We start from the raw sequence: 22341 nt of genomic DNA, 5'->3' as shown, positions 1-22341 counted from the left end.
CCCAAGGAGCAGGGAGCCCGATGTGGGACTCGATCCCAGGACCCTGGGATCATGACCTGAGCTGAAGGCAGACGCTTAACCATCTGAGCCACCCAGGCGCCCTTCTTTTTTTTTTTAAGATTTATATTTATTTGAGAGAGAGTGAGAGAGACAGAGAGAGCATGAGGGGGGTTGGGGGCAGAGGGAGAAGCAGCTCTCTGCTGAACAGGGAGCCCAACGTGGGGCTCAATCCTGGAACTCCGGGATCACGACCTGAGTGGAAGGCAGTTGCCCAACCACCGACTGAGCCACTGAGGCGCCCCTCACTTTACCTTTTTAATCTCCTGTCTTCCCCTCCCACCGCACTGACTTCCTTCCATTTCTTTTCACCATAGCGCCTTTGTGCTTGTGGTTGCCCCCATCCATCATTTCTCTTTGGTCCCCACCATCTGAATCCTTCATCTCTTCCAATTCTTTACTATAATGTCACCTTTACAGTAAAGCCTTCTGCATACAAAAGGGTCACACTACCCCCTGCGTTCCCTGTTTCTCTTTCAATAGTACCTATTACTAATTGTCAACACTCTTTTTTTCCTTTTAACTGTCCGTCTCTGTGTCCTAGGATGTAAGCTTCATGACAGCAGGGATTTTTATCTTTGCTCACTGCTGTATCTCCAGAACCTGGAACAGTGCCGGGCACAGAGTTGCGTGAATTCTGTTCACTCACTGCCTACTAAGCCACGGAAGGATTAGTTGGTTGACTGAATTAGAAAGAGCAAGAGGCTTTCATTAGCTGATCCACAAACATTTAGCAACAAGCTCTGTTCTAGGTACCAGACTGCAAAGATAAATAGAATGAATAGGATGGCACTTCTAGGTACTCGTGGTCTAGCGGGGAAATAGTTACAGCAAGGAGTCAAGGGCAGAACACAAGCACGAATGACGCGCTCAGGTCGCGTTGAGGAGGCACGTCTCTGTGCTTGGCAACATCAGGGAGACGGAACGATGCTTAGGAGCGACCAACCAGGCCGCCTGCGTTCGAGCTCCGGAGCCGCCCCCCGCTCCCCTTCCCGTGCCAGGGACGCCACACGGGAAGTCATCCCGGAAGGAAGCGGGCGGGCGGGAGCCGGGGGGCTGCCGCGGCAGCTGCGCACTGGGGGCCTGAGGCCGCGGGTGGGAGGAGCCGGAGGCGCAGCCGCCGCCGCGCCCACCGATGCCGTCACCGAGCGGCCTTCCCGTGAGCCCTGGCGCGGCGGCTGTTCGCGGGCTCTCCCAGGGCGTAGCCTCGGGCGCATCATGGAGGCCAACCCGGCTCCGGCTCCCGACTCCGTGAGTGCGCTTCTCCGTCCTTCGTCCCCGTTTTTCCTTCTGGTCCTGTTCCCTCCACGTTGCTTCTCAGCCTCCCTCCCGTCGCTGGGCGAGGGGAGGGAGCTGCGAGGCTGATCGTCCTTCCACCGTCGCGGGTTCTGCGAACGCAATTGTGGGCGCCTGCGGCGCTAGCTGGGAGGCTTGGACACGTCTCCGCCCCCTCTCCAGGCTCCCAGCAGGGTGGGAAGCCGCGGGCGGGCTATTAATGGCGAACGGTGGGGCCCCTGACGCAGCTGGGGGGAAAGGGGTAACGGGAAACAAGGAAAGCGTCTGAGAGCCGAAGTGCACGTAGGGGTTATCCAGGCAGAAAAGCGCTGAAAGAGGTTTCCAGGCAGAGGCAAAAACACGTTCAAAGGCAAGAGAGAGAACAGGTATCTTTGGAAAACCCAAGTTCAGTTGGGTGGTGGTTGGAGGGGTGACGGCTGACAGTCTCGTGCGTCTTGCTAAACAGCGACTTTAACCTGAGGCTAATTGGGAGTTACTGAGGGGTTTTAAGCAGAAGAGCGATTGGATGAGATTTGAGATTTCGTTTCCTGAGGTAGCAGGGTAGAGAGTACCGGTTAGAAGGCTGGGACTGGAAAGCAGTGAGAGATGATGGTGACCTCGACCACGGCAGCAGTGTTGAGGTTCCAGAAGTGAAAACAGTAAAAAAAAAAAAAAAAAAAAAAAAAAAAATATATATATATATATATATATATATATATATATGTTGAGGAGGTAGAATCTAAAGGACTTGGGTATGGAATGGAAGGCGTTATAGGAGGACCGCGGGTTTCAGGGTAGAATTACTTGGTTGAGGTTGCTGTTTGCTGATTGGTGAACGTTGGCAGAGGAGTGGGTTTTTTTGTTTTTTCGGTTTTTTTTTAAAGGTCAGTGTTGGGATGTGTGGTGCCTGTAGGTTGGCCAGGTGGAGAATCTGGTAGGCAGATGGAGGTCACGAGAGAGCTCAACTAAAGTAGCCTCTGTGGATGGCTAGTAAGGAAATACAATGGCAGAGGTCACCGAGGGGAAAATGTATAGTGTTCTCAAACTTCAGTTTATATTAGTATGATCTGGGGAGTTTATTTAAAACACAGACTCCTGGGGCACCTGGGTGGCTCAGCAGGTTAAGCATCTGCCTTCAGCTAGGATCATGATCTTGGGGTTCTGGGATCGAGCCCCACATCTGGCTCCCTGGTCAGTGGGGAGTCTGCTTCTCCCTCTCTCTCACCACCCCCTGCTTGTGCTCTCTGTCACTCTCTCTCAAATAAATAGAAAATCTTATTTTAAAATAAATGAAATACTCCTGGAGCACCTGGGTAGCCCAGTCAGTTAAGCATCCCACTCTTGGTTTCTGCTCAGGTCATGATCTCACGGTCCTGGGATCAAGCCCCAAGTCGGGCTCTGTGTCAGCCGGGAGTCGGCCTGAGATTCTCTCCCTGCCCCCTCTGCCCCTCCCCCTGCTTGTGCGCGTGCTCACTCCAAATAAATAAATAAATTTTTTAAAGTTCCGATTCCTGGGTCCCCCACTCCTGCCAGGATTCTGTTTCAGTAGATGAGATCCATGAATTCACATTTTTAACAGAATTTAGGGGATTCTGAGGCAGTGGCACAACTTTGAAAAACAGTAGTATTCCATGTGCCGAGTGGTGGACAGGCCCTCAGGAGCTAGAGAGGAAGACAGAATGTAGGAGTCCGGGTGAGGCGCTCGTTATGTCGCTGAGGCAGTGCTGAATGATGATGTGGTCCAATCTTTTTTTTTTTAAGATTTTATTTTTAAGCAATCTCAACACCCAATGTGGGGCTTGAACTCACAACCCTGAGATCAAGAGTCATGTGCTGTACTGACTGAACCAGCCAGGTGCTCTGACCTAGTCCAGTTTTGACAACCATGATCACGGGTGACAGTGTTTGGCTAAGGTGGGGTAAAGGTGAAGTTTAGTGGTAGAGCTGTTCACAAGGACACTGAAGTCAATAGAACCTGAAGACAGGTCCCTTGAGCTGCTAATGATTGAGTGACTGTGGAGGATTGACCAGAAGGCTAATAGAAGGGCATTGGAGGAACAGGGATGGAGCTGTAATGGTTTAGCATTATCACTGGGGATCAAGAAGGATAAAGGTTGTACCCCTCAGTACTGTTGAACGCTGTCAGAATTTTATTATTATCTTAAAGATTATTTATGTATATGAGAGAGAGAGGGATAGAGTGCACGTGCCATGACGGGGTGGGGGGGGTGGGGGGGTGACAGAGGGAGAGGGAAAGAGAGTCTCAAGCTGATACGGGGGTGGCGGGGGACTCGATCTCAGGACCCTGAGATCAGGACCTGAGCCAAAACCAAGAGTTGGACACCTAACCAACTGAGCCACTCAGGCACCCCTGTCAGAATTTTAAAATAAAGCAGCCTAGGGGCACCTGGGTGGCTCAGTCGTTAAGCGTCTGCCTTCGGCTCAGGTCATGATCCCAGGGTCCTGGGATCGAACCCCGCGTCCGGCTCCCTGCTCAGCAGGAAGCCTGCTTCTCCCTCTCCCACTCCCCCTGCTTGTGTTCCCTGTCTCGCTGTGTCTCTCTCTGTCAAATAAATAAATAAAACCTTAAAAAAAATAAATAAAAACAAAAATAAGCCATTTAAAAAAAAATAAAGCAGCCTAACATTGGAAGTAGGCCAAGCTGGTCCCCTTCTCTAGAACTAACTATAGAAAGACAACTATGTCTCCAGACTGTGTGGTAAGCATACAAAGGTGGCTCATGTCCTGCTTAAGAAGTCTGCATCTCAGCCGAAAAGACAGAAAACAGATCTGGTGGGATTGCACTTACATTGATTTAGCTCATGGGAACTCAAATGTATATACTTGAGTAGAAAAACGAACAATTAAAAATCGTACTCCACCTATGTCCTTTTTACATACTGTTTGTAATTACGCATATTTACATTTATATTACATATTACTATGTAGTATTGTGTCCTATTTATGAGCAACTTAAAGGATTTTTTCCAAGAGTGATTTTGACTATTTTTCAACTTGTTGGCCTTAGGACCACATCCCACGTAAGATGGGACACCACGATACTGTGCGTGATGATCGTTGCTCTCTATAGAATTATGTGCATGGTGCTGTGGGAGCTCCAGGAAGGGAGCAGCATTCTGCCTGGGACCGTCAGAGAAGGTTTCCCAGGGCGATGTATATTCCAGTTGAGCATGTTAAGGACTGGTGTGGGTCTGTTGGGGAAAGAGATAGGACCACCCGCACAGTTCCAGTGGTGCAGCCGGTTATCACACGGTACTTAGAAGAGAAACAGGTGAGACCAAAGCCGGAGGGCCAGCGGTCTGAGGAGGGACCGGACTAAGGCTTCTCAGGTTTCCTCCAAGTTCTAAACTCCAGTACTTGTTTATTTACATGCCCTCCGAATTTCTTTTTCTTTTACTTTATTCCCAAAATTTCATTGGTGGGCAGGATGGTTAGGAAGATGTTTTAACTAGTTTCCCTTTCCTCAGGAGCAAGCCTGGCTTGAGGCTGCCCAGACCTTCATCCAAGAGACCCTGTGTCTGCCTGGCAGCGAGCCCGATGTCCAGTTGACTCAGTCGGTGATTGACTGTGTGAAGACCACCTGGTTGTCCCAGGGAAAGAACCAAGGTTTTCCCCTGCCCCTCAGCTACAGGTAAGGAGAGGAGGGGTTCAGAAGGGGGTTAACTTTGGTACTAAAAAAGGACCCAGAGTTAACCAGGGGGAAACGAGAAGCACAAGGGGAAACAAGCTAAGGGGAGGAAAATGTGCTTGAACACAACCCCCTCTGCCAGGCTTTTCCATCCTCCGTCAAGCTGCTTTCCCTGTCTGATGGCTCTCCTAGATTGGCTGAAGCCAAGTTAGGGACAAGGAGAAGAGAGAGGAAGGTGGGGGAAGATGGAAAATTCGTAAAAAGAACTCTCAGGGTGGAGAGAGAGGCCAATGTTCTTTCGTGTGTGTGAGGAAACTAAGGCACCGAGTTAAGACATCAGCAAGTGCAGATAGTTGTGTTTAAGACCAGAGTTTAAAGTCTTCTGAGGGTGTTGCGTTTTTTGTTTTTAACAACACTTCCGTTTCTGAAACTGTTCAAAGCAGTGTTGATAAAGTACTGCAAGAAAAGGGTTCCATGGCCAAATAAGTTTGCGAGACACTGCATATGGTGTGATAAGCTTCTCTAGGAAAGTCACAAGGCTCATTAATGGATTAAAGGCTCTGAAAGTCCTGTGGAAAGAGCCCCGTTTACCTCCTCATAGAAGTGACCACGACTTCAAATGTGGGTGTATTTGTTTTAAGTTTTTATTTTTATTTTTTATCATAATCTTTTTCTAGGGAGGGAGAGAGAGGGCAGGGAAGGGCAGAGGGAGAGGGACAGAGAATCCTTAGCAGGCTCCATGACCCGAGCCATAATTAAGAGTCCATGCTTGGGACACCTGGGTGGCTCAGTCCGTGAAATGACTGCCTTCGGCTCAGGTCATGATCCCGGGGTCCTGGGATTGAGTCCTGCATCGGGCTCCCTGCTCGGCAGGGAGTCTGTTTCTCTCTCTGCCTGCCGCTCCCCCTGCTTGTGCCCTCTCTCTGTCTCTCTGTCTCTGACAAATAAATAAATAAAATCTTAAAAAAAAAAAAAGTTGATGCTTAACTGACTGAGCCACCCAGGCGCCCCTTAAGTTTTTATTTTAATTCCAATTAGTTAACACATAGTGTTTTGGCTTAATGTTTTATTTTATTTATTTTTTCTTTTCAAATATTTGAATTCTAGTTAGTTAACAGGCCGTGCAATGTTGGTTTCAGGAGTAGAATTCAGTGATTCATCACTTACATATAACACCCAGTACTCATCACAACAAGTGCCCTCCTTAATCCCCATCCCCCAGCTAGCCCATCCCACCCCTGCCTCTATTTCTGCCTCTGTCACGCCTCAGTTTGTTCTCTGTTGTTAAGAGTCTCTTATGGTTTATTTCCCTCTCTTTTTCCCCCTTTCCCATACGTTCATCTGTTTTCTTTCTTAAATTCCACATATGAGTGAGATCATATGGTACTTGTCTTTCTCTGTCTTATTTCACTTAGCGTAATATACTCTGGCTCCATCCAGATCATTGCAAATGGCAAGATTTCATTCTTTTTGATGGCTGAGTCATATTCCATTGTGTGTGTGTGTACGTGTGTACGTACACACACACACCATCTCTTTATCCATTCATCTGTCAATGGACATCTGGGCTCTCTCTGCAGTTTGGCTATTGTTGATAATACCGCTATAAACATTGGGTGGCACGTGCCCCTTTGAATCTGTATTTTTGTATCCTTTGGGTAAATACCTAGTATACTTGCTGAGTCATAGAGTAGTTACCTCGAACGTGGGATGAATTAGTCCCTTATCTTTGTGTTTTTATTGCATGTGCGTCCATCCCCAAGCCATGTACCATAGAGTTTCGTGTACCTTTTGTACATATTTTATATAGTCTCTGCAGTTTGCTTTTTGTGCTTCACCTGCTCCTGAGATTTACTCCTGTCAGGAGCTCTAGCTCATTTATTTCAACCGCTGTGTGGCATTCTGTGAGTGTACGTGTTACCGTTTATCCTTTAAAAAATAAAAAAGGCGCAAGTCTGTTTAGTTTTGCTTAATTAGGCATTTCCCAGCCTTGCGCAAGCATAGGGTACTTTTCCCCTGGACTTAACACTGCTTATGGCAGTGTGGCGTTCACTCGGCCCCGCAGTCCATCTCCATCAGTAAAGGCAAGGGATCTTTGGTGAGAAGACAGCTTAATCGTACTGTGTTATCCAAAACATCATCTTCAAAATCCTATGCTTTTCTCATCCGAGGACGTTGTTATAAACCAATGGTAACTAAATATGCCGCTCCACCAGACTGTGAACCAATTCAACTGCTGCCTTCATTGCAAAGGTGAAGCCCTCCAAATTCAGCAGTGGGCTTACTGACCCCGTGTGTAGTCCGACTCAGTGCTCAGCTCGTAAAAACCGTAGCATTTGCCATATTATTTGCTCCAGGTCTTTTTTTCATAAGAAATGAAACGTTACAGGTTTAGTGGAGTCTCCTCTATGCTCTCTCCTGATCCAGTTGGTGGTTCTCTCCCCTTGTCCGGCAGCACCCAGTGTCCTGAAGGGAGGTGCGGGCTCATCGGGCATGCACGTGCCGTTCCAACAGGTGGACGTGTGCCAAAGGACACACGGGGCCATGTACCTCCATGTCCTGAACCATTCCCAAATCTGCTGTTTATCTTGTTGGAAAAATGGTTTTTGTGTGTAGTTGCTGGGTAGTAAATGATACCTTATTTTAATCCCAAAGTAATTTCTTAGGACACACTTACTTGGGGGCTTTTTTCTTTTCCTCCCGTGTAACTCTTCTCAATCTACTCCACTGGCTTTAGGTTTTCCTTCATTTCCTACAGCCCTCGTCCACGTCCTAACTGTAACTATTACGGTTAAATGCATTGTTTGTGTAAACACAGAAACAGATCTCATTAGAAAACTGACCTGTTAGCATGGGACAGAGAGCTACCTATCAATTAGTCTTGGTTGAAGAAGTTGTCATTGCTGTGAAGCCTCGTGCAGCGGGGTTCGAGTCTCCCACAGGTAACCGAGTATGTGCCTAGTGGCCTCCATGATCACAGTCTAATCAAAGAAAGATCCGGATCTCTCAAGATTCTGGCATTACTGGGATAGTGGAAAAGTGGTAAGTTGGAATCTGTTAGGAAAGCTTCCTAAAAGGAACCTTTTTAAAGTTTCTTGTTCTTCAAGATAAATGTAAACTAGGTGGCACGATGTGTTGAAGTGAGGAGTCTGTAAAGAATGGTGGGCGAGGCTAGGATAGGAATTATTCCTCGGGTGTAAAGATTTTATTCATACGTATTTCCCTTCTTCATGGAGTGCCTGCTGTGTGCCAGGCATTGTGCTAGGCATTGAAAGTTGGAGATCAGTGACAAATGGAAGGATTCGAGCTTCTCACCTTCAAGTTTCCTGACCTAGACCCTGAAGAATCTGGGACAAATGACTACGTCCTTACTGTTTTCTGTCCTGAAGGTGCCTAGGGGAAAGAAACCGCTATTTCCAGCTTTGTCCTGGGCCTTTAGAAAAGTGGAGAAACACAGGGAAAGAACATGGTCTTTTGAGTGAGGCACTCCTGGCTTTGCCACCCACACCATTGTGTACTGACCTCTCCCAAGTTTCTTCACTGGTGGTGGTTACAGGGTTTTTGTGTGTGTGTGTGTTTTTTTAAGATTTTGTTTATTATTTATTTGACAGAGAGAGACACAGCGAGAGAGGGAACACAAGCAGGGGGAGTGGCAGAGGGAGAAGCAGGCTTCCCGCTGAGCAGGGAGCCCGATGTTGGTCTCGATCCCAGGACCCCGGGATCATGAGCCGAGCCGAAGGCAGACGCTTAACGACTGAGCCACCCAGGCGCCCCGTTCACAGGGGTTTTTGGTGAAGCTTCGGTGCATTCCTGAGCATGAATGGTCCCAATATAGCGTGTGCATAGCAGGGACTCAACACATGCTAGTCACCATTTTTGCCTTTTATATCGTCCAAAGCCTTTGGGGAAAGAATGAAACAGATGTGGAAGGGGAGTGCGCCCCTCAGGATAGTGTTCCCAGCTGTTAGTGCTCTCACGGGGGTGGTGTTCATGAGTATAACGAGGAGGGTGAGATGTGCCACTTCATACCTTTATTCTTTCTCTTCTCGGAAGACCATGAGAAGGCGGGTGTGTGGAATAACGGGATTACAGATGTGAATCCGTCACAACTTCGATAAATTCGCTGTTCACGTTCTGAGTGCCGCACCTCATCGTTGGTAGTGACAAACAGTGTTGAGACACTTGCCTGGAGAATGGCTGATCTCAAGCCTCTTTTGAGATTTGGGGGCTCTAGATGTGGACCCCCACCTCAGCCTCTGCTTCCCCGCCGGTCTCGAGTTCTGTGATACCCCAGCTTGGGAAGGAAGCCTGGCTGGGGCCCCTGAGGTTGGGCCATTGGCACGTGCCCTAGCGGCCCCATCGGCGTTCTCTGTGGAGCTGAGAGCCGAGATGCTGTCAGAGGAGCTGAGTGTGGTCAGGTGTTGTCCCCACGCTCACCCCCCAGGCTGCTGGTGTACTCCCTCATTTCTCTGGTCCTCTCCGTGGCGCCGTCTTGTGTAGAGTATCACTCAGCACTGACTTTCCCCCTCCCATCCTGAGGCACTCCCCAGTCCTCGGGCCCAGGCCGCATCCTCATTTCCTTAGGCTCTGAGCCCTGAAGTTCTTGCCGTTCAGCCAAACTCCTTTCTTAGTCTGTGGCGTCCATTGACGTTTCCTCAGGATCTTGGGGGACTTGTTGGGGTTGAGGGTAGTTTCCTAGGCTTGGATGCAGCTTTGCAGGACCTCTGCTCCGTTTCCTCTGCAGCTTTGTCTCAGTACAGGACCTCAAGACCCACCAGAACCTGCCATGCTGCAGCCACCTGTCCTGGAGCTCTAGTGCGTACCAGGCTTGGGCCCAAGAGGCTGGACCAAATGGGACCCCACTACCCCGGGAACGGCTCTTACTCTTAGGGACGCTCACAGACCTGTTGGGGGACTTGGAACAAGAGTGCAGGAAAGGAGACCTCTATGTGAAAGATAACACTGGTGTCCTGACCTGTGAGGTAAGTAGGAAGGCGGAGGTCAGGTGCCTCAGAGCCTCACAAGGACGGTCTAGGGAGCGAGGCAGTTAAGTCTCTAAGGGAAAAAAGGAGGGTGGGTGGGATGCTGGGGTCCGGGTTGACCCTTGCTCTTGGTCTTTTCCAGCTCATAGATCTGGACCTGTCTTGGTTGGGCCATCTCTTCCTGTTCCCCAGTTGGAGTTACCTCCCTCCTGCCAGGTGGAATTCTTCAGGGGAAGGACACTTGGAGCTCTTGAGTGCCCCAGTGCCAGTGTGCCCCTCGACCGCCAGTCCTGGCCCTCCCACCCCTCTCCCTGTTCTCTACCCAGAGACCGCTTCCCGCTTGCTCAGACACAGGTAGTCCTTCCCTGTCTCCAGGAGGATGGAGCCAGGTGAAACGGGGAGGAGGGAGGGAAAGGTCCTGAGAGCAGTCCGGGGCGGGGGTGGGGGGTGTTCCCACCTGAGTCAGGGCAACGATGGGATGGGGCCTCTCCCAGATGTTGAGTACGAGTCTTCAGGGGAAGTTTGCCTTGTCCAAGGTCAGGGAGAGTTTGAAGGACATCCTCGGAATAACAGCTTTGGGCTAGGGACATTTTAAATTCCTGCTAGGTTATTTACAGCAATAGGGAAGGCATGTGTGGGGGGAAAAGAAATAAAAATTCCTCTTTCCTCTCGTCTTCCTTCATTAGAGGCAAGCTCAGAGGCGTGCAGCCGAACCTGGCTGGGAAGCTGGTTCGAGTGAGTGCTCTGGTGAGGAGTCAGAAGAAAGCTCACTTTGTCTTGTCTCTTGGTGGCGGCTCCTCCCCAGCTGGCAGCCATGTGTCCATTGTCGTGCAGGTGAGGATTGGGGTCAGTTCAGGGTCGTGGAGGTGTGCAGGAGTTGTCAGGACTCTTAGTAGCAAAGGTGAACATCAGAGCAGGGGCCAGCTTAGGGGGGAAGGGGCGCTGTTTCCTGGGACATCGCTGTTGCCAGAGGGGTCCAGGTAGCATCACTCCCGCACGCAGAAGGAGGAAACACACTTTTCTGCTGTGCGCTTCGTATGCATAGACAACTTTCGTATCGTGTGTGACTATTTCAAAACCTGTCGGAATCACTTGTTTTTCCCGTGCATTAGCAGGATGACCATGAAAATTATCCAGCTCAGCACCATTAAGGCATCGAGTATGTGCCCTTTTTTTTTTTTTTTTTTTTTGGCCAGGTGCACTTTTTAAAACACTTGGTACTTTATTATTTACTTTCTTTCTACATCAACTGGTACAATTTTAGAATCATTAATTTTTACGCTATTGTCTAATGACTCATATAATTATCTGAATGATGTTTCAAAGGCATTCAAAACAAAGGATAAAAAGACTTTCTCAGATGCATATCAAAAAAGGGAACTGTGACATTTATTAGCGCTGTTAGAATTCTTGTGTCGTATGCGTCATAAGCTTGAGTGACGGTGATTAGCGGGTACAGGAACTGAAAATGCTAAAACTAAAAATGCTTAGGAGCTGCCCCAATTTCTGGTCTTGTTTCTCCTCCCAGCCTAGAGAGGAGCTTCTGTATTTTCTTTACATTAGACTGTTTCACGTCTCCTCGAGCCCAGTGGAAATGCTGCTCTGGGCAGAGTTGGCTCAGGGGAGAAGTGATCTTGCTGTGTTTGTAGGCTGCTGCAGACATACTGGAGACACACTTGTCACCCTAGATGAGCCCAGGGAATCTCTTCTGTGATGGAGGAGCTGAGATCATCATCTCTTGAAAAGGAAGGACTGGACTCTGAAAAGAGGAGAAAAGATTCAGGGTAACTGCCGTGCTAGGCAGTCGGGGATGAGAGGTTGCTGCTGAGCAATGACTGTGGCCCTGCGGAGGGGGCTTGGCACTGGGGTGACGGGAGTCTGACCTCCGCAGGTAGGGCTCTTGTCTTCGAAGAGGAGCGGAGGACACTGAGCGGTGGCGACCCGCTGCGGTGGCCTCGGGGCGCGGGGGGCCAGACGGGCAGGGCTCGGGGTCTGCGTTCGGATGCTGGCATTCCGACAGAGGAAGGGAAGGGGCATCTGAATACAGGCGGCAGGGCCGCGATGCCGGCGGTCCTGCTGAGGGCAGAGGGCAGTGCAAATGAGCAGAAGCACTGCTCCACGCTGGCTGCCTCCTTGACTCAGACCACCAGGGACCCCGGCTGTGCGCCAGCAGGCACCAGCAGGCAGGGCTCAGCAGCACAGTGACGAGGGGTGGCGGCCGAGGTCTGACGGCGGTACTCACCTGCTTCCAGGGTAGAAGTGGAAGTCTGTGAGGCTCGGGTGTCCTGAGTCAGTGCGTTCGCCCCTGCGGACGGCAGCGTGCTGCGTGGGACCTGTGGAAGGAGCGTGCCCCAGACGGTTGTTGGGTTTGGGAGCCGTGTTTCTTCCCCTTGTGCTTAAGTTTCTCAACAAGCACCTTCTGCAGCCCCTATGACACCCTGCTGTGTGCGGTTGGTTTTATTTCCATACTTCGGGCGGTTCTCATTTTGCTGTAAAATCACGTCCTCAGCAGGTCATTGCTGGGTTTTCCCTCCTCTCGGCTCTCCCATCTTGTGTCTTGCGCCTCCCAGGAACGCTCCCTCTCCATCCCGGCCAATGTCCTCACCGCCTCACTCGTCCTGAGTTCTGAACGCTTTTATGTTGCTGCCTCCTGCTGGAGTCGCCCCTCCCTCCCCCTCTCCTCCAGTTTGGTGAAGCAGAGACGCGCCCTTCGGGACCCTGTGTGGACTCCGCTTCTTCCACGGGGTCTTCCCGCTCATTCCCACCCGCCCTGACCTGTCTGGCCCCGAAACCTTGCCCACTGTAGTTTTTGGTACTTGATCATATACGGTTCCACATCGTTACTTGAGTTTGCGTCTGTGTTCCCCAGGGGGTTGAGATATGTTGGGAGAGAGGGACCGGTCTGTTGTATTCCCTTCACGTCTGTCCCAATACCGAATACGTATATACCCTCTATCTGTAGCTTAAATAAACGAAGGTGGTTTGTGTGTTACGGGGTGGGATGGGGAAAAGCAAAAGCCATGGAGTCTTGGGTGGAATGTTTCTGTATTTTGGAGGAAGTTTTAGGGATAGTTTGCATCTTAAGGGAGGGATTGGGAAATACCTGGCATCTCCCGTGAGAAGGAGGCAATCCAGGAGGTTAAGATTGAATTGTCAGAGCGCAGGGAGAGGCCAGGCAGAACTCACGAGGAGCGGGTCGCTGAGGTCAGATCATGATGGGGGGAGACTCTGGCAGAGGGGCAGTGTCGTGGGAAGCGTCTCATGTGCCGTGTTGCCTGCCCCCGCACAAGCCAGATCCCTGCCCAGCTGGTGTGGCACCGAGCCCTTTGGCCTGGTAGGTCCTATGTGCTGACAGCACTGCGAGTAGTCAGGATCCGCGGGCACTGCTACCGCGTGTGGACGACCAGTCCCTCCTCCCACCTGCTGCCACTGAAACCAGAATGCGTGCGAGAGCTGGAACTGGAGCTGGATGGGCCCCTCTTGGAGGCTGACCCCGCACCGCTCCCCGTGCCCAGCAGCTCCCAAGATGGGGACAGGGAACCTGCTCTTGTCCGCCACTCAACACTCTTATCCTACACGGTGAGCGAGATGGAGAGATCCGAGAGGGGGGTGGGGGCGGGGGGCGGGCAGGAAATGCGGGACTCCAGAGAGGGAGGAAAGAGGGACCACCCGGACCTTTGGCCTCTCCGCAGGGAAAGGTCACCGGCGTGCTGAGTCAGCCGGCCGGCCTCTATGAGGTAGACGGGCAGCTGGCACTCTGCCTCGCCTACCAGCAGTTCCACAGCCTCAGGAAGGTGGTGCGGCCAGGAGTCTCCCTGGAGGTACGTGTGGCGTCGGCCCTCTCGGCAGCTTCTTCCTTCCTTTCTGGGCTGGTACTCACCAGCAGCAGCAGGGCAGAAACTTCTGCGGCAGAAATGTAAAAGAACACGTGTGTGTCGGAGGGTGGAGGTTGCATACTTAATGCCAGGAATGATTTGGACAGGAGCTCAGATCAGGAAGGAGGAGAGGCTGGGACACGGGAGTATCTCCTTTACGGAGGGGCTTCCAACTGGAGGGGGAGAGGCCGGAGCCGAATCTCAGGTGTGGGGCCAGGAGGTCTCTGACAGCCTGGTGAGTAGCGGCGCCTCGCCCACCAGGAGCCTCCCGGCCCGCAGCAAAGCCGAGGGGAGCGCGTGGGAGATGAGGGCTCCCCACAGTGGGAGCGCATTGTGCAGAAAGGGGCCTGGGGCCTGGAAGAACATGCCCTGCGTGGGAGAAACGGTATTTCTTGGGCGCCGGGCAGTGGGACACCACAGTAACTCTCCCAGCTTTCCTTGAGCTGAGGGCTTCACCCCGGCTTTACAATTTTTTCTGCTTTTCTCCAGCTCCAGGATGTTCACCTCCTGCAGTCGGTGGGTGGAGGGACGAGAAGGCCAGTGCTCGCCCCCTGTCTCCACGGCGCCATTCTCCTTCGGGGCTTCTCTTGTCAGAAGCCTGAGACTCAGTCTTTCTACCAGGCCCAGGGGGCCTCCCTGTTTGAGCAGCTGGTATGGGAACGCCAGTTGGGCCTTCCCCTGTACCTGTGGGCTGCCAGGGCGCTGGAGGAGCTGGCCTGCAAGTGAGGAGGACGGGGGGCTGGGCCGGGCGTGGAGGGCTGGCGCGGCTAGGGACCAGGGGCGCAAGATCCTGCAAGAGGCACCCCCCTCGGGGGGCCTCGAGCGCTTCTCTTCCTGGCCCAGGCTGTGTCCCCACATGCTGAGACACCACCAGCTCCTGCAGCACTCGTCTCCGGGGAACCCCAGCCCGGGACTGCAGCTCCTGGCTCCTGTCCTGGACGTTCTGGCTCCGCCGGGCAGCACGCGTCGGAATGCACACAAGGAAATCCTGGAGGAGCCGCATCACTGTCCCCTGCAGAAGGTGCGAGCGTGCGCGGGACGCGTGCGTGGCCGAGCTCATGCCGTGGGGGACCCGCAGCCGCACACTGATTGCTCTTCCTTCCCCCACAGTACACGCGGCTGCAGACGCCCTGTTCTTTCCCTACTCTGGCCACCCTGAAGGAGGAGGGGCGGTGCCGGGCCTGGGCTGCCTTTGACCCTAAGAGCCTCCTGCCCCTGCCCGAGTCGTCACACCTGACCAGTTGTCAGCTCAATCAGCGCGTGTCTTGGTCCTGGCTGTCGCTGCTGCCTGCCACCTCCCACCCAGCCCAGGTAGGGGGCGCCGGGGGCGCGCAGGCCTCCTCCCTTGGCGGCCCTCACCGCCGCTCCCGTAGTCCTCCCCCACCCCTGCGGCTGCACCAGCCTCTAACCAGACCTTCCCGCCTCTTCTCGCCCTAGCCGCTTTCTCCGCAGCGGATGGAAAGCGGGGTACAGCCTCACTGGGCTCACAGAGCTGTCTTGTGCGAAATCCTTTTGTGCTTCCTCCCAGAGCACATGAGATAAAACGCAAAGTCCTCGCAGTAGCCTGTGAGGTCCCGTACTGGCTCCTAGTTCTACCCTCAGTGTGTATACTCCCCCCCCCCCCCACTAAACGTGGGGACGCACGGGTCTTCTTTTCAAACCCGTCTTCACCACTGCAGCGTAAGCCCTTTGAGGTCGGAGACTGGATCTTTTGTCCACTCTGTAGCTAACATTTAACGTGGCACCTGACACAGAGTGGCTGCGGAGTATTTGTTGAACAAATATTCGATACCTTGTTCTTCGTCTCCCTGCAGATTTTAATTGGGGTTCTGGCGGCTTCGTCTCATAAAGGCTGTCTGCAGCTTCGGGACAAAAGTGGTTCCCTCCCTTGCCTAATCCTGGCCAAGCACTCTCAGCCCATCACTGACTCCCGGTTCATAGGTTTGGAGTTCAGAAGTGGACAGAAGGGGGCGGATGGGGAGGGTCTCAGAACAGTAGGGTTGGGGCGGAGGCACCTGCTGGGATGTCCTTGAGATGCTGAAGCGGCCTGTGTTGATCTGCAGGTTGGGGACAAGGCCGGGACCCCGGTGTTGGCACAGCAAAGGAGCGAGGGTCTCTCTAGCCAGAACTCCAACCCCCAATGTTCATTTCTCCCACCATAGCTTCGGACGTGCACACCAGCAGGACACTTCTAAGATTGGGCTTACTGAGCCGTATTGACAGGAGGTGTCCTGTAAAGGAAGGCTTCTTAGATCAAGGAACAGGTGTTCTGGGATTTGTGAGAAAGGCGAACTGAGCCTTGCCACCTAGGAGGCCGGGGCAGGATTGGACGCCTGGCTGGGGTGGTTTCTCCCTTGGAGATACCAGCCCTTTGAGGCGGGGCTCGGGTCTGGGCCCTCACCTCGTGTTAGGGGAGCAGCTCAGGCCTGGGACAGGCGGTGAGACCTGCAGGGTGGTCTCCTCTTGCCAAACTAGAAAACTTTCTCTCTCCAGGCTGCTTGGTACGGACAGAGAAGTTCCAGTTGGTCATAGAGCGGAATGTCAGAAGCAACTTTCCTTCCTATAAGGAGCTGAACATGACAGGCTTCATCCAGAAGCAGCAGGCCAGGTTGGCTCCCTGGGGTTGTGGCCGCACCCTGAGTCTCTTGAGGGGTAGGGCAGGGCCTGGTGCCGGTGGTGGAATGCGGGGGCCCACGACGCCCAGCGCGCACGTTGCTAAGAAAACTACTCCTTGTCTCTCCCAACAGAGTCTATATCCAGTTCTTCCTGGCCGATGCCCTGATCCTGCCTGTGCCCAGACCCTTGCTTCACTCAGCCACCTCCCTCACACCTCAGGCAGAGCCCGTCTTCCCCGACGGTCCCCACATAGAACAGAGCCGACTGTTCTTGCTGTCCCACAAGGAGGCACTGATGAAGAGGAACTTTTGTGTCCCCCCAGGAGCTAATCCAGAGGTGCCCAAGCCCATCCTCAGTTTCCACGTATCGGGGAGCTGGCTTGGGGGCACCCAGAGGAAGGAGGGGACTGCATGGGGCCCACCTGAGCCCAAAGGAGATGAGAACAAGGATCAGAAGGTAAACGGGGACCGCGGGGGCCTGGGGCCTGTCGTCCTGTGCCCCTAGATCCTGCGTGGGAGCCCATCACCTGCCTCCCGCCATCCCCCCCTCCCTCCCAGGTTCTCTTAATCTTCCGTGGTCCCTCAGTCCGCTGGTTCGAGTTCCTGCACCCAGGTTATGTGTACCGACTCGTGGCTTCCGGCCCTCCTGTGAGTGCCCCACTTGATCCTTCATCCACCCTGCCCCGGAAAGCTTTTCTGGCTTAGGGACTGGAGAGGGAGTGCCGGTGCCTGGCTACTGTCTAGGTCTCCTGGGAGAAGGGCGGATTTAGATCAAATGCAAGGCCCTCTCACCAGCCTCTGGGAAGAAAACAAAACCGGTCCTAGTATTTTGTGAACTGCCTCTGGAGCAGGACGCACTCAGAGAGTTGTCTTCCTGTTCTCGGCAGACCCCGCTGCTGTTTGAGCAGGGCGGGCCATCCTGCATCCCACAGCATCCCCTGGAGTTGGCTGGCTGTGCGTCCTGCCTCACTGTGCAGGACGAGTGGACTCTGGAACTCGAGAGCGGCCCGGACTTCCCGGCCGTGCTGGACACCAGCAAGGCCCTGCCTAAGACCTCGCTGGACGACCTGCTCAGTGGCAAGTAAATGTCCGCCAGCTTCTTCAGCTCCCGTGGCCACACTCTCCTGCCGGGGTGGGGCTTGGTGAACAGTCTGTTCCCCGGCACGGCGCATGTGTCTTTGACGGGACTCAGCTCCTAGAGGAGAGATGTCCCCGTGACCGGGAAGCTGGATTTCATGCCTGAGTTTCTCCCTAGCGCCTTAGCGTTCACTAAAGATCACGAGCGAGCTTCCTCACAGTTAAGGAAAAGCTGTAGCCACGAAAGGAAATCTAAGAAGGGGAAAAAAAAAAAAAAAACATAAAGAAAAAAGAACAAAGCTGGAAGCTCTAGGCAGGGCCTTCCTCTTCAGTGCGAGCAGCACTGGCTTCAGGAACAGCTGTTCTGTCCCTCCCAGGCAGCTGCTGGTGCAGACGACGAAGCCACAGATTTCCCCTGGGGTTTAAGGGGAAAAACAAAAAGCCCTGCTGGATTGTATGTGTAATTGTGTAATTCTTACAAACCAGTCTCTAGTAGAAAGGATCGTTTCCACGGACCCATGAGTGGCGGGCGTGGGCACGAGCGCCGGCATATAAAGCCGCCAGGGGTGGGCCACCTGAGCTCCTTAGGCACGCACGCAAATGCAGCTTTAACATCTGCCGTACTTCCTGGTAAGGCCGCTGCTTACGGTGTCGTGTGGGTCCTGAGTGATCTGCCACAGCTCTGTTTTTCCCATAAGCCCTGTTACTTTTTTTTTCTTTTTAAGATTTATTAGAGCGGGCGTGTTGCCCACGAGCAGGGCGCGGGGCAGAGGGAGAGAGAGAATCTCGAGCCACCTCCCCGCTGAGCCCAGAGCCCCCTGTGGGGCTCCATCTCAGGACCCTGAGATCATGACCTGAGCCAAAAATCGAGAGTGGGACGCTTAAAGTGACTGCACCACCCAGGCGCCCACCCTGTTCCTTTTAGTGCGTGACTTGACCCAGGGCAAGGCTTTTTTAGGACCTTACAGATGATGTTCTTGCATTTACTTTAGCTCTTTTTCTTGTCCTCAGATCCCTCTCCAATCTCTGTTTTCTCATGCCTCTGTTATCACTGTATTTCTGTGACCCTCCAGCTTCACCGATACCCTGGTGTCTTTCTCAGCTGAGATTTTGTCACGGACCTTGTGTGAGCCATTCCCGGCCCCTTTCTGGGCAAAGCCTGGTAATGACGCCTCCTTTGCGGGGAAAGGGGTGAAGTCGCGTGATGGGACTCTGAGGTCCCGGCAGATGCCCTTGACCCCTCCCCTTGGCTTCTGCAGGCGGCACTCGGACCTCGAGAGCGTCTGTGAAGCTGACCGTGGCCGTGGAGGCTGCCGACTGCCTGTCCCGCCCGCACTTAGACATCTATATCAAAGAGCCACACTTGCCTCCCCCACTAGGACTCCTCCCAGGAGCCCGAGTCTACTTCGGCCAGCTGGAGAAGAAGATGTCCAGGTGAAGATCTGCGAGGCCACTTGGCCTCCCCCCCCCCCCCCCCCCCCCCCCGCAACACCTTCTCTTTGATGTGACTTCGCCGTGTAGTCTGGTGTGTATGCCCTCGGCCCTCATGAGACGCTCCACGCCGCTCCTTCCCTCATGCTTCCCTCTGCTTAGGCCACGGTGCAGCCTGCTGGGGGGGTGGGGGGAGGGGTATGTGTCTAACTTGTGATCTGGTACCAGCTCCTGCCTCAAATTGATTTCTTTCCCCTCCTCTTCATTCTGCCGCCTGCCCCTGCAGATCCCACAACATTTACTGTTGTTTCCAGCCATCCACTTATCTGCAGGTCCTGAGTTTCCCCCCTGAGACCACAATCAGGTCAGTGCCCCAGGCCCTGCTCCCCAGACTTCACAGCCTTGCATCCACATCCTACACATGGTCCCGGCTCTGGGAGTTTTGCCATAACTAGTGTTCTCCACTCCTAGTAGAACATGTTGAGTCAGAAGGATTTCCTCTGCCCCAAATAAAAATGCCCGATGCCAGTTATTTTACCCAGAAAGATGTAGTGTTCCAGGTTTTTCAGCCCAGTGTTAAAGGCTTTTCAGTCTAAAATGCAGACCTCTTTCTGGGCTGCCACCTTGGTTCAAGCCTGGGAAATAATGGACGGCAGAGGCGAGGACTCAGAATGAGCCGCGAGGCTTCTGGGAGAGTACAGTACCCTCTCCCGTCCCCGACCCTGTGCCTGCCCGGTCCTTCCAGACATAGCCCGCTTTCAGAATGCTGTCGGCTCTTCCTGGACTCCGGTCTCTCTCTCTCTAGTGCTCCCCTGCCCCACATCTTCCTGGCTGAACTTCTGCAAGGTGGCCGAGCCCCCTTCCAGGCCAGTGCCTCTTGCCATATCGTTTCTGTCTTCAGCCTTCAGCTCCTGTGGGTGTGTGCTCACTGTACCAGCCTCTGTCCCCAGGTATGGGAGGGCACAGGCTGAGTGGGGTGCAGGGTGCCAGGTGGGTGTGAGGGGACTCAGCATTTTTCCAACCCCCTCCCTCCACCCCAGGGAAGGTGTACTCGTCAGGGCTCCACCTGTCCCACACAGACCTCTGTAAGCCAGGCCAGCATCAGGTGAGAGCACAAGGTGGGCACCCGTTGCGCCCCGTATTTCCCTGTCACGTGACTTGCTCTGTCTGCTGGCCTGTTGGCATGATTCCTGGCTTGTGCGAATGGCTTCGGAAGTCGTTAAGGATGAATGGGTTAAAGTCAAATGAGTGAGGCGGGAAGTGGAGGGGAGGGAGGCACGTTGGGGCCACCCGGCCACTGCCGTGGGAGTTTCTGTTTCTCCGTGGCCCCTCCTTTCCCCAGGCTCCTGGTGGAGGATGGGACCGCCGAAGCCGTGGTGACCTGTAGGAATCATCATGTGGCAACAGCACTAGGGCTGTGTCCCAGTGAGTGGGCCTCCCTCCTAGAGTCTGTCCGAGGGCCGGGGAAAGTGGCCTTGCAATTTACAGGTCCTGGAGCCCAGCCTGAGGTGAGACGTGGCTGGGAGGTGGGGGCTCGAAACCCAGATTGCCGAGGGTTTGGTAGAGGGTTTAAGAATCTGAGTTCTGAAGAAAAAAGAAAAAAAGGAATTCTGATTAATCCTCAGTTTCCCCTTTTAGTCTTCAGCCAAGGTGGATGAGCCCTTGACCCTCTTTCTCCGGACACTGTGTACCAGCTTTTCTGTCCTCCGCCCTGTCGTGCTTTCTTTTGAGCTTGAGAGGAAACCTTCCATGGTCACCCGGTTAGGTATGGGAGAGGGAGGGGGTACGTGGGTAGAGGGGCCCCTGAAGGAGGAGGGACGAGCGATCAATCGATGGGAGGGTTGTTGGGAGCTGGGGAGGAGGGTGGTGGGTGGGGGCGACAAACCACAAGCCTAGGACAGCCGGGTTCCTCTCTTCTGGTCTCAGAGCCTCGGCTACAGCGGTTCCAGTGCGGGGAGCTGACTCTTCTGACTCGTGTGAATCCCAAGATCCGACTGTCCTGCCTTTCTATCCAGGAGCCCAAGCACCCCAGCTCCCTGGGAGCCTTTTCTTTGTCCTGCTGAGCTGGAGGGCGGTGGGGGCCTGCCGGAAGCCTTGGGGCCCCAGGCCTATCATCTCCTCCCCCCTCGTTGTACCTCACCTGTTCTGTGATGGCACCAGGACCCCAGATCCCCGAATTCACAAACTGCTACCCTTCTGTGACGTGTCCTTCCCGTTCTGGTGCCAGCCTGCCTGGAAGTTGTTGAAATGGGCAGATGACGGAGCCGTTGATACTCCCTCTCTAGTCGGGGTCAAGGCATTGGCCCCAAGAGGGGGCCCCGCGCGCCTGGGTTCTGCCTTTGGGGGGGTATCTGTGGCAGGCCCCTTGGCCCGCAATAAAGCTCTGGTGATGTATCCCGCCTGTGCGTCTCTCCGGGTCCCAGGCCTCCTGACCTCCTGGCGGCCAGCCCATCACTTCGCTCTTGTTTGTTGCTAGAGCCAAATTCGGTTTGGAGAGGGGCTTCTGGTCGGACAATGATACCAAGAGTCAGGCCTTAAAGGGAGGAAATTGGGGAGTGGAGGGCAGGGTGGACAACATGGCCAGATGGTGTCGCTCAGCAACGCCGGGCCCCGGGGAAGTCCAGCGTGCCAGCCTGGGGTGTCGGGAAGAAGCGGACGGGTATCGGGGGAGGGGAGCACCAAGCACGGAGAGGGGCCTGGGAGGAAGCCGGGGCGCATGTGCCGGAGAACCCGAGTCAGTGCTGTGGGCCCGGGCCTGGCCCGAGGCCGATCCGGCAGGAATTCCGGAATCCGAACCCACAGAATCGGGAGTTGCAGGAGCATTTGTGGGCGATGATGCGTCTGGCTGGTGTTCTGTTTCTTTCCCGGGAGCTGCTCGCTAGCTGGAGAGGTACAGCCGAGTCACACCTCTTCGAGACGCTCAGAGGGCATTGCTTCCTGGCCAGTAGGGATCAGTTCTAGTTTGTATTTGGGAAGCCTTTGGGTCACGCTCTTGTGGTCTTCAAAATGGTCTTGCTTGTACTGATCCATATGTAGAGATTGAGAAAAACAGCTTAAGCAGCCGGCCGGTTAGCTCAGTTGGTTAGAGCGTGGTGCTAATAACGCCAAGGTCGCGGGTTCGATCCCCGTACGGGCCACGTGCGGCTTTTTTTGTTGTAGTTCTTTTGTTTTAGCGCGCACCTGCTCTTTACAACCCAGAACTTTCTGCGGGGAGCCATTTGACTTTTGATCACAGACGACATCAGACCCACCGCTTCTCAAAACCTAAACTGGTAGCACACTCCATGGCTTGGGAGGGAGGTCCCCGGGCTGGGGCTGAGGGAAGCTTCCCCGGGAACGCGTTGTTGGAGGCGGTGGGAGACAGGGCAAGCTCCGGGACT

The 22341-nt window shown here is 53.8% G+C and overlaps 1 protein-coding gene and 1 non-coding gene across 2 annotated transcripts; both read left to right on the top strand.

Annotated features, from left to right (window-relative positions):
* The first annotated feature begins 1191 nt into the window (after positions 1 to 1191).
* Positions 1192 to 21371, top strand: CTC1 (CST telomere replication complex component 1). Its single transcript, XM_027624744.1, has 23 exons — positions 1192 to 1308; positions 4821 to 4984; positions 9726 to 9963; positions 10106 to 10317; positions 10650 to 10797; positions 13258 to 13542; positions 13656 to 13784; positions 14328 to 14560; positions 14682 to 14859; positions 14949 to 15149; positions 15653 to 15779; positions 16332 to 16446; positions 16586 to 16910; positions 17012 to 17101; positions 17341 to 17534; positions 18604 to 18692; positions 18790 to 18964; positions 19248 to 19325; positions 19767 to 19911; positions 20002 to 20066; positions 20304 to 20469; positions 20600 to 20726; positions 20888 to 21371. The coding sequence occupies exons 1-23, from the start codon at positions 1276 to 1278 to the stop codon at positions 21022 to 21024; spliced, it is 3654 nt and encodes a 1217-aa protein (XP_027480545.1). The 5' UTR covers positions 1192 to 1275; the 3' UTR covers positions 21025 to 21371.
* A 653-nt stretch (positions 21372 to 22024) lies between these two features.
* Positions 22025 to 22098, top strand: TRNAI-AAU. Its single transcript has one exon. It is a non-coding gene; the product is annotated as a tRNA-Ile (tRNA).
* Positions 22099 to 22341: the final 243 nt, after the last annotated feature.

Source organism: Zalophus californianus, chromosome 16 (assembly GCF_009762305.2).
Source record: "Zalophus californianus isolate mZalCal1 chromosome 16, mZalCal1.pri.v2, whole genome shotgun sequence".
Lineage (NCBI taxonomy): Eukaryota > Metazoa > Chordata > Mammalia > Carnivora > Otariidae > Zalophus > Zalophus californianus.
This window is presented reverse-complemented; position numbering and strand designations above follow the sequence as displayed.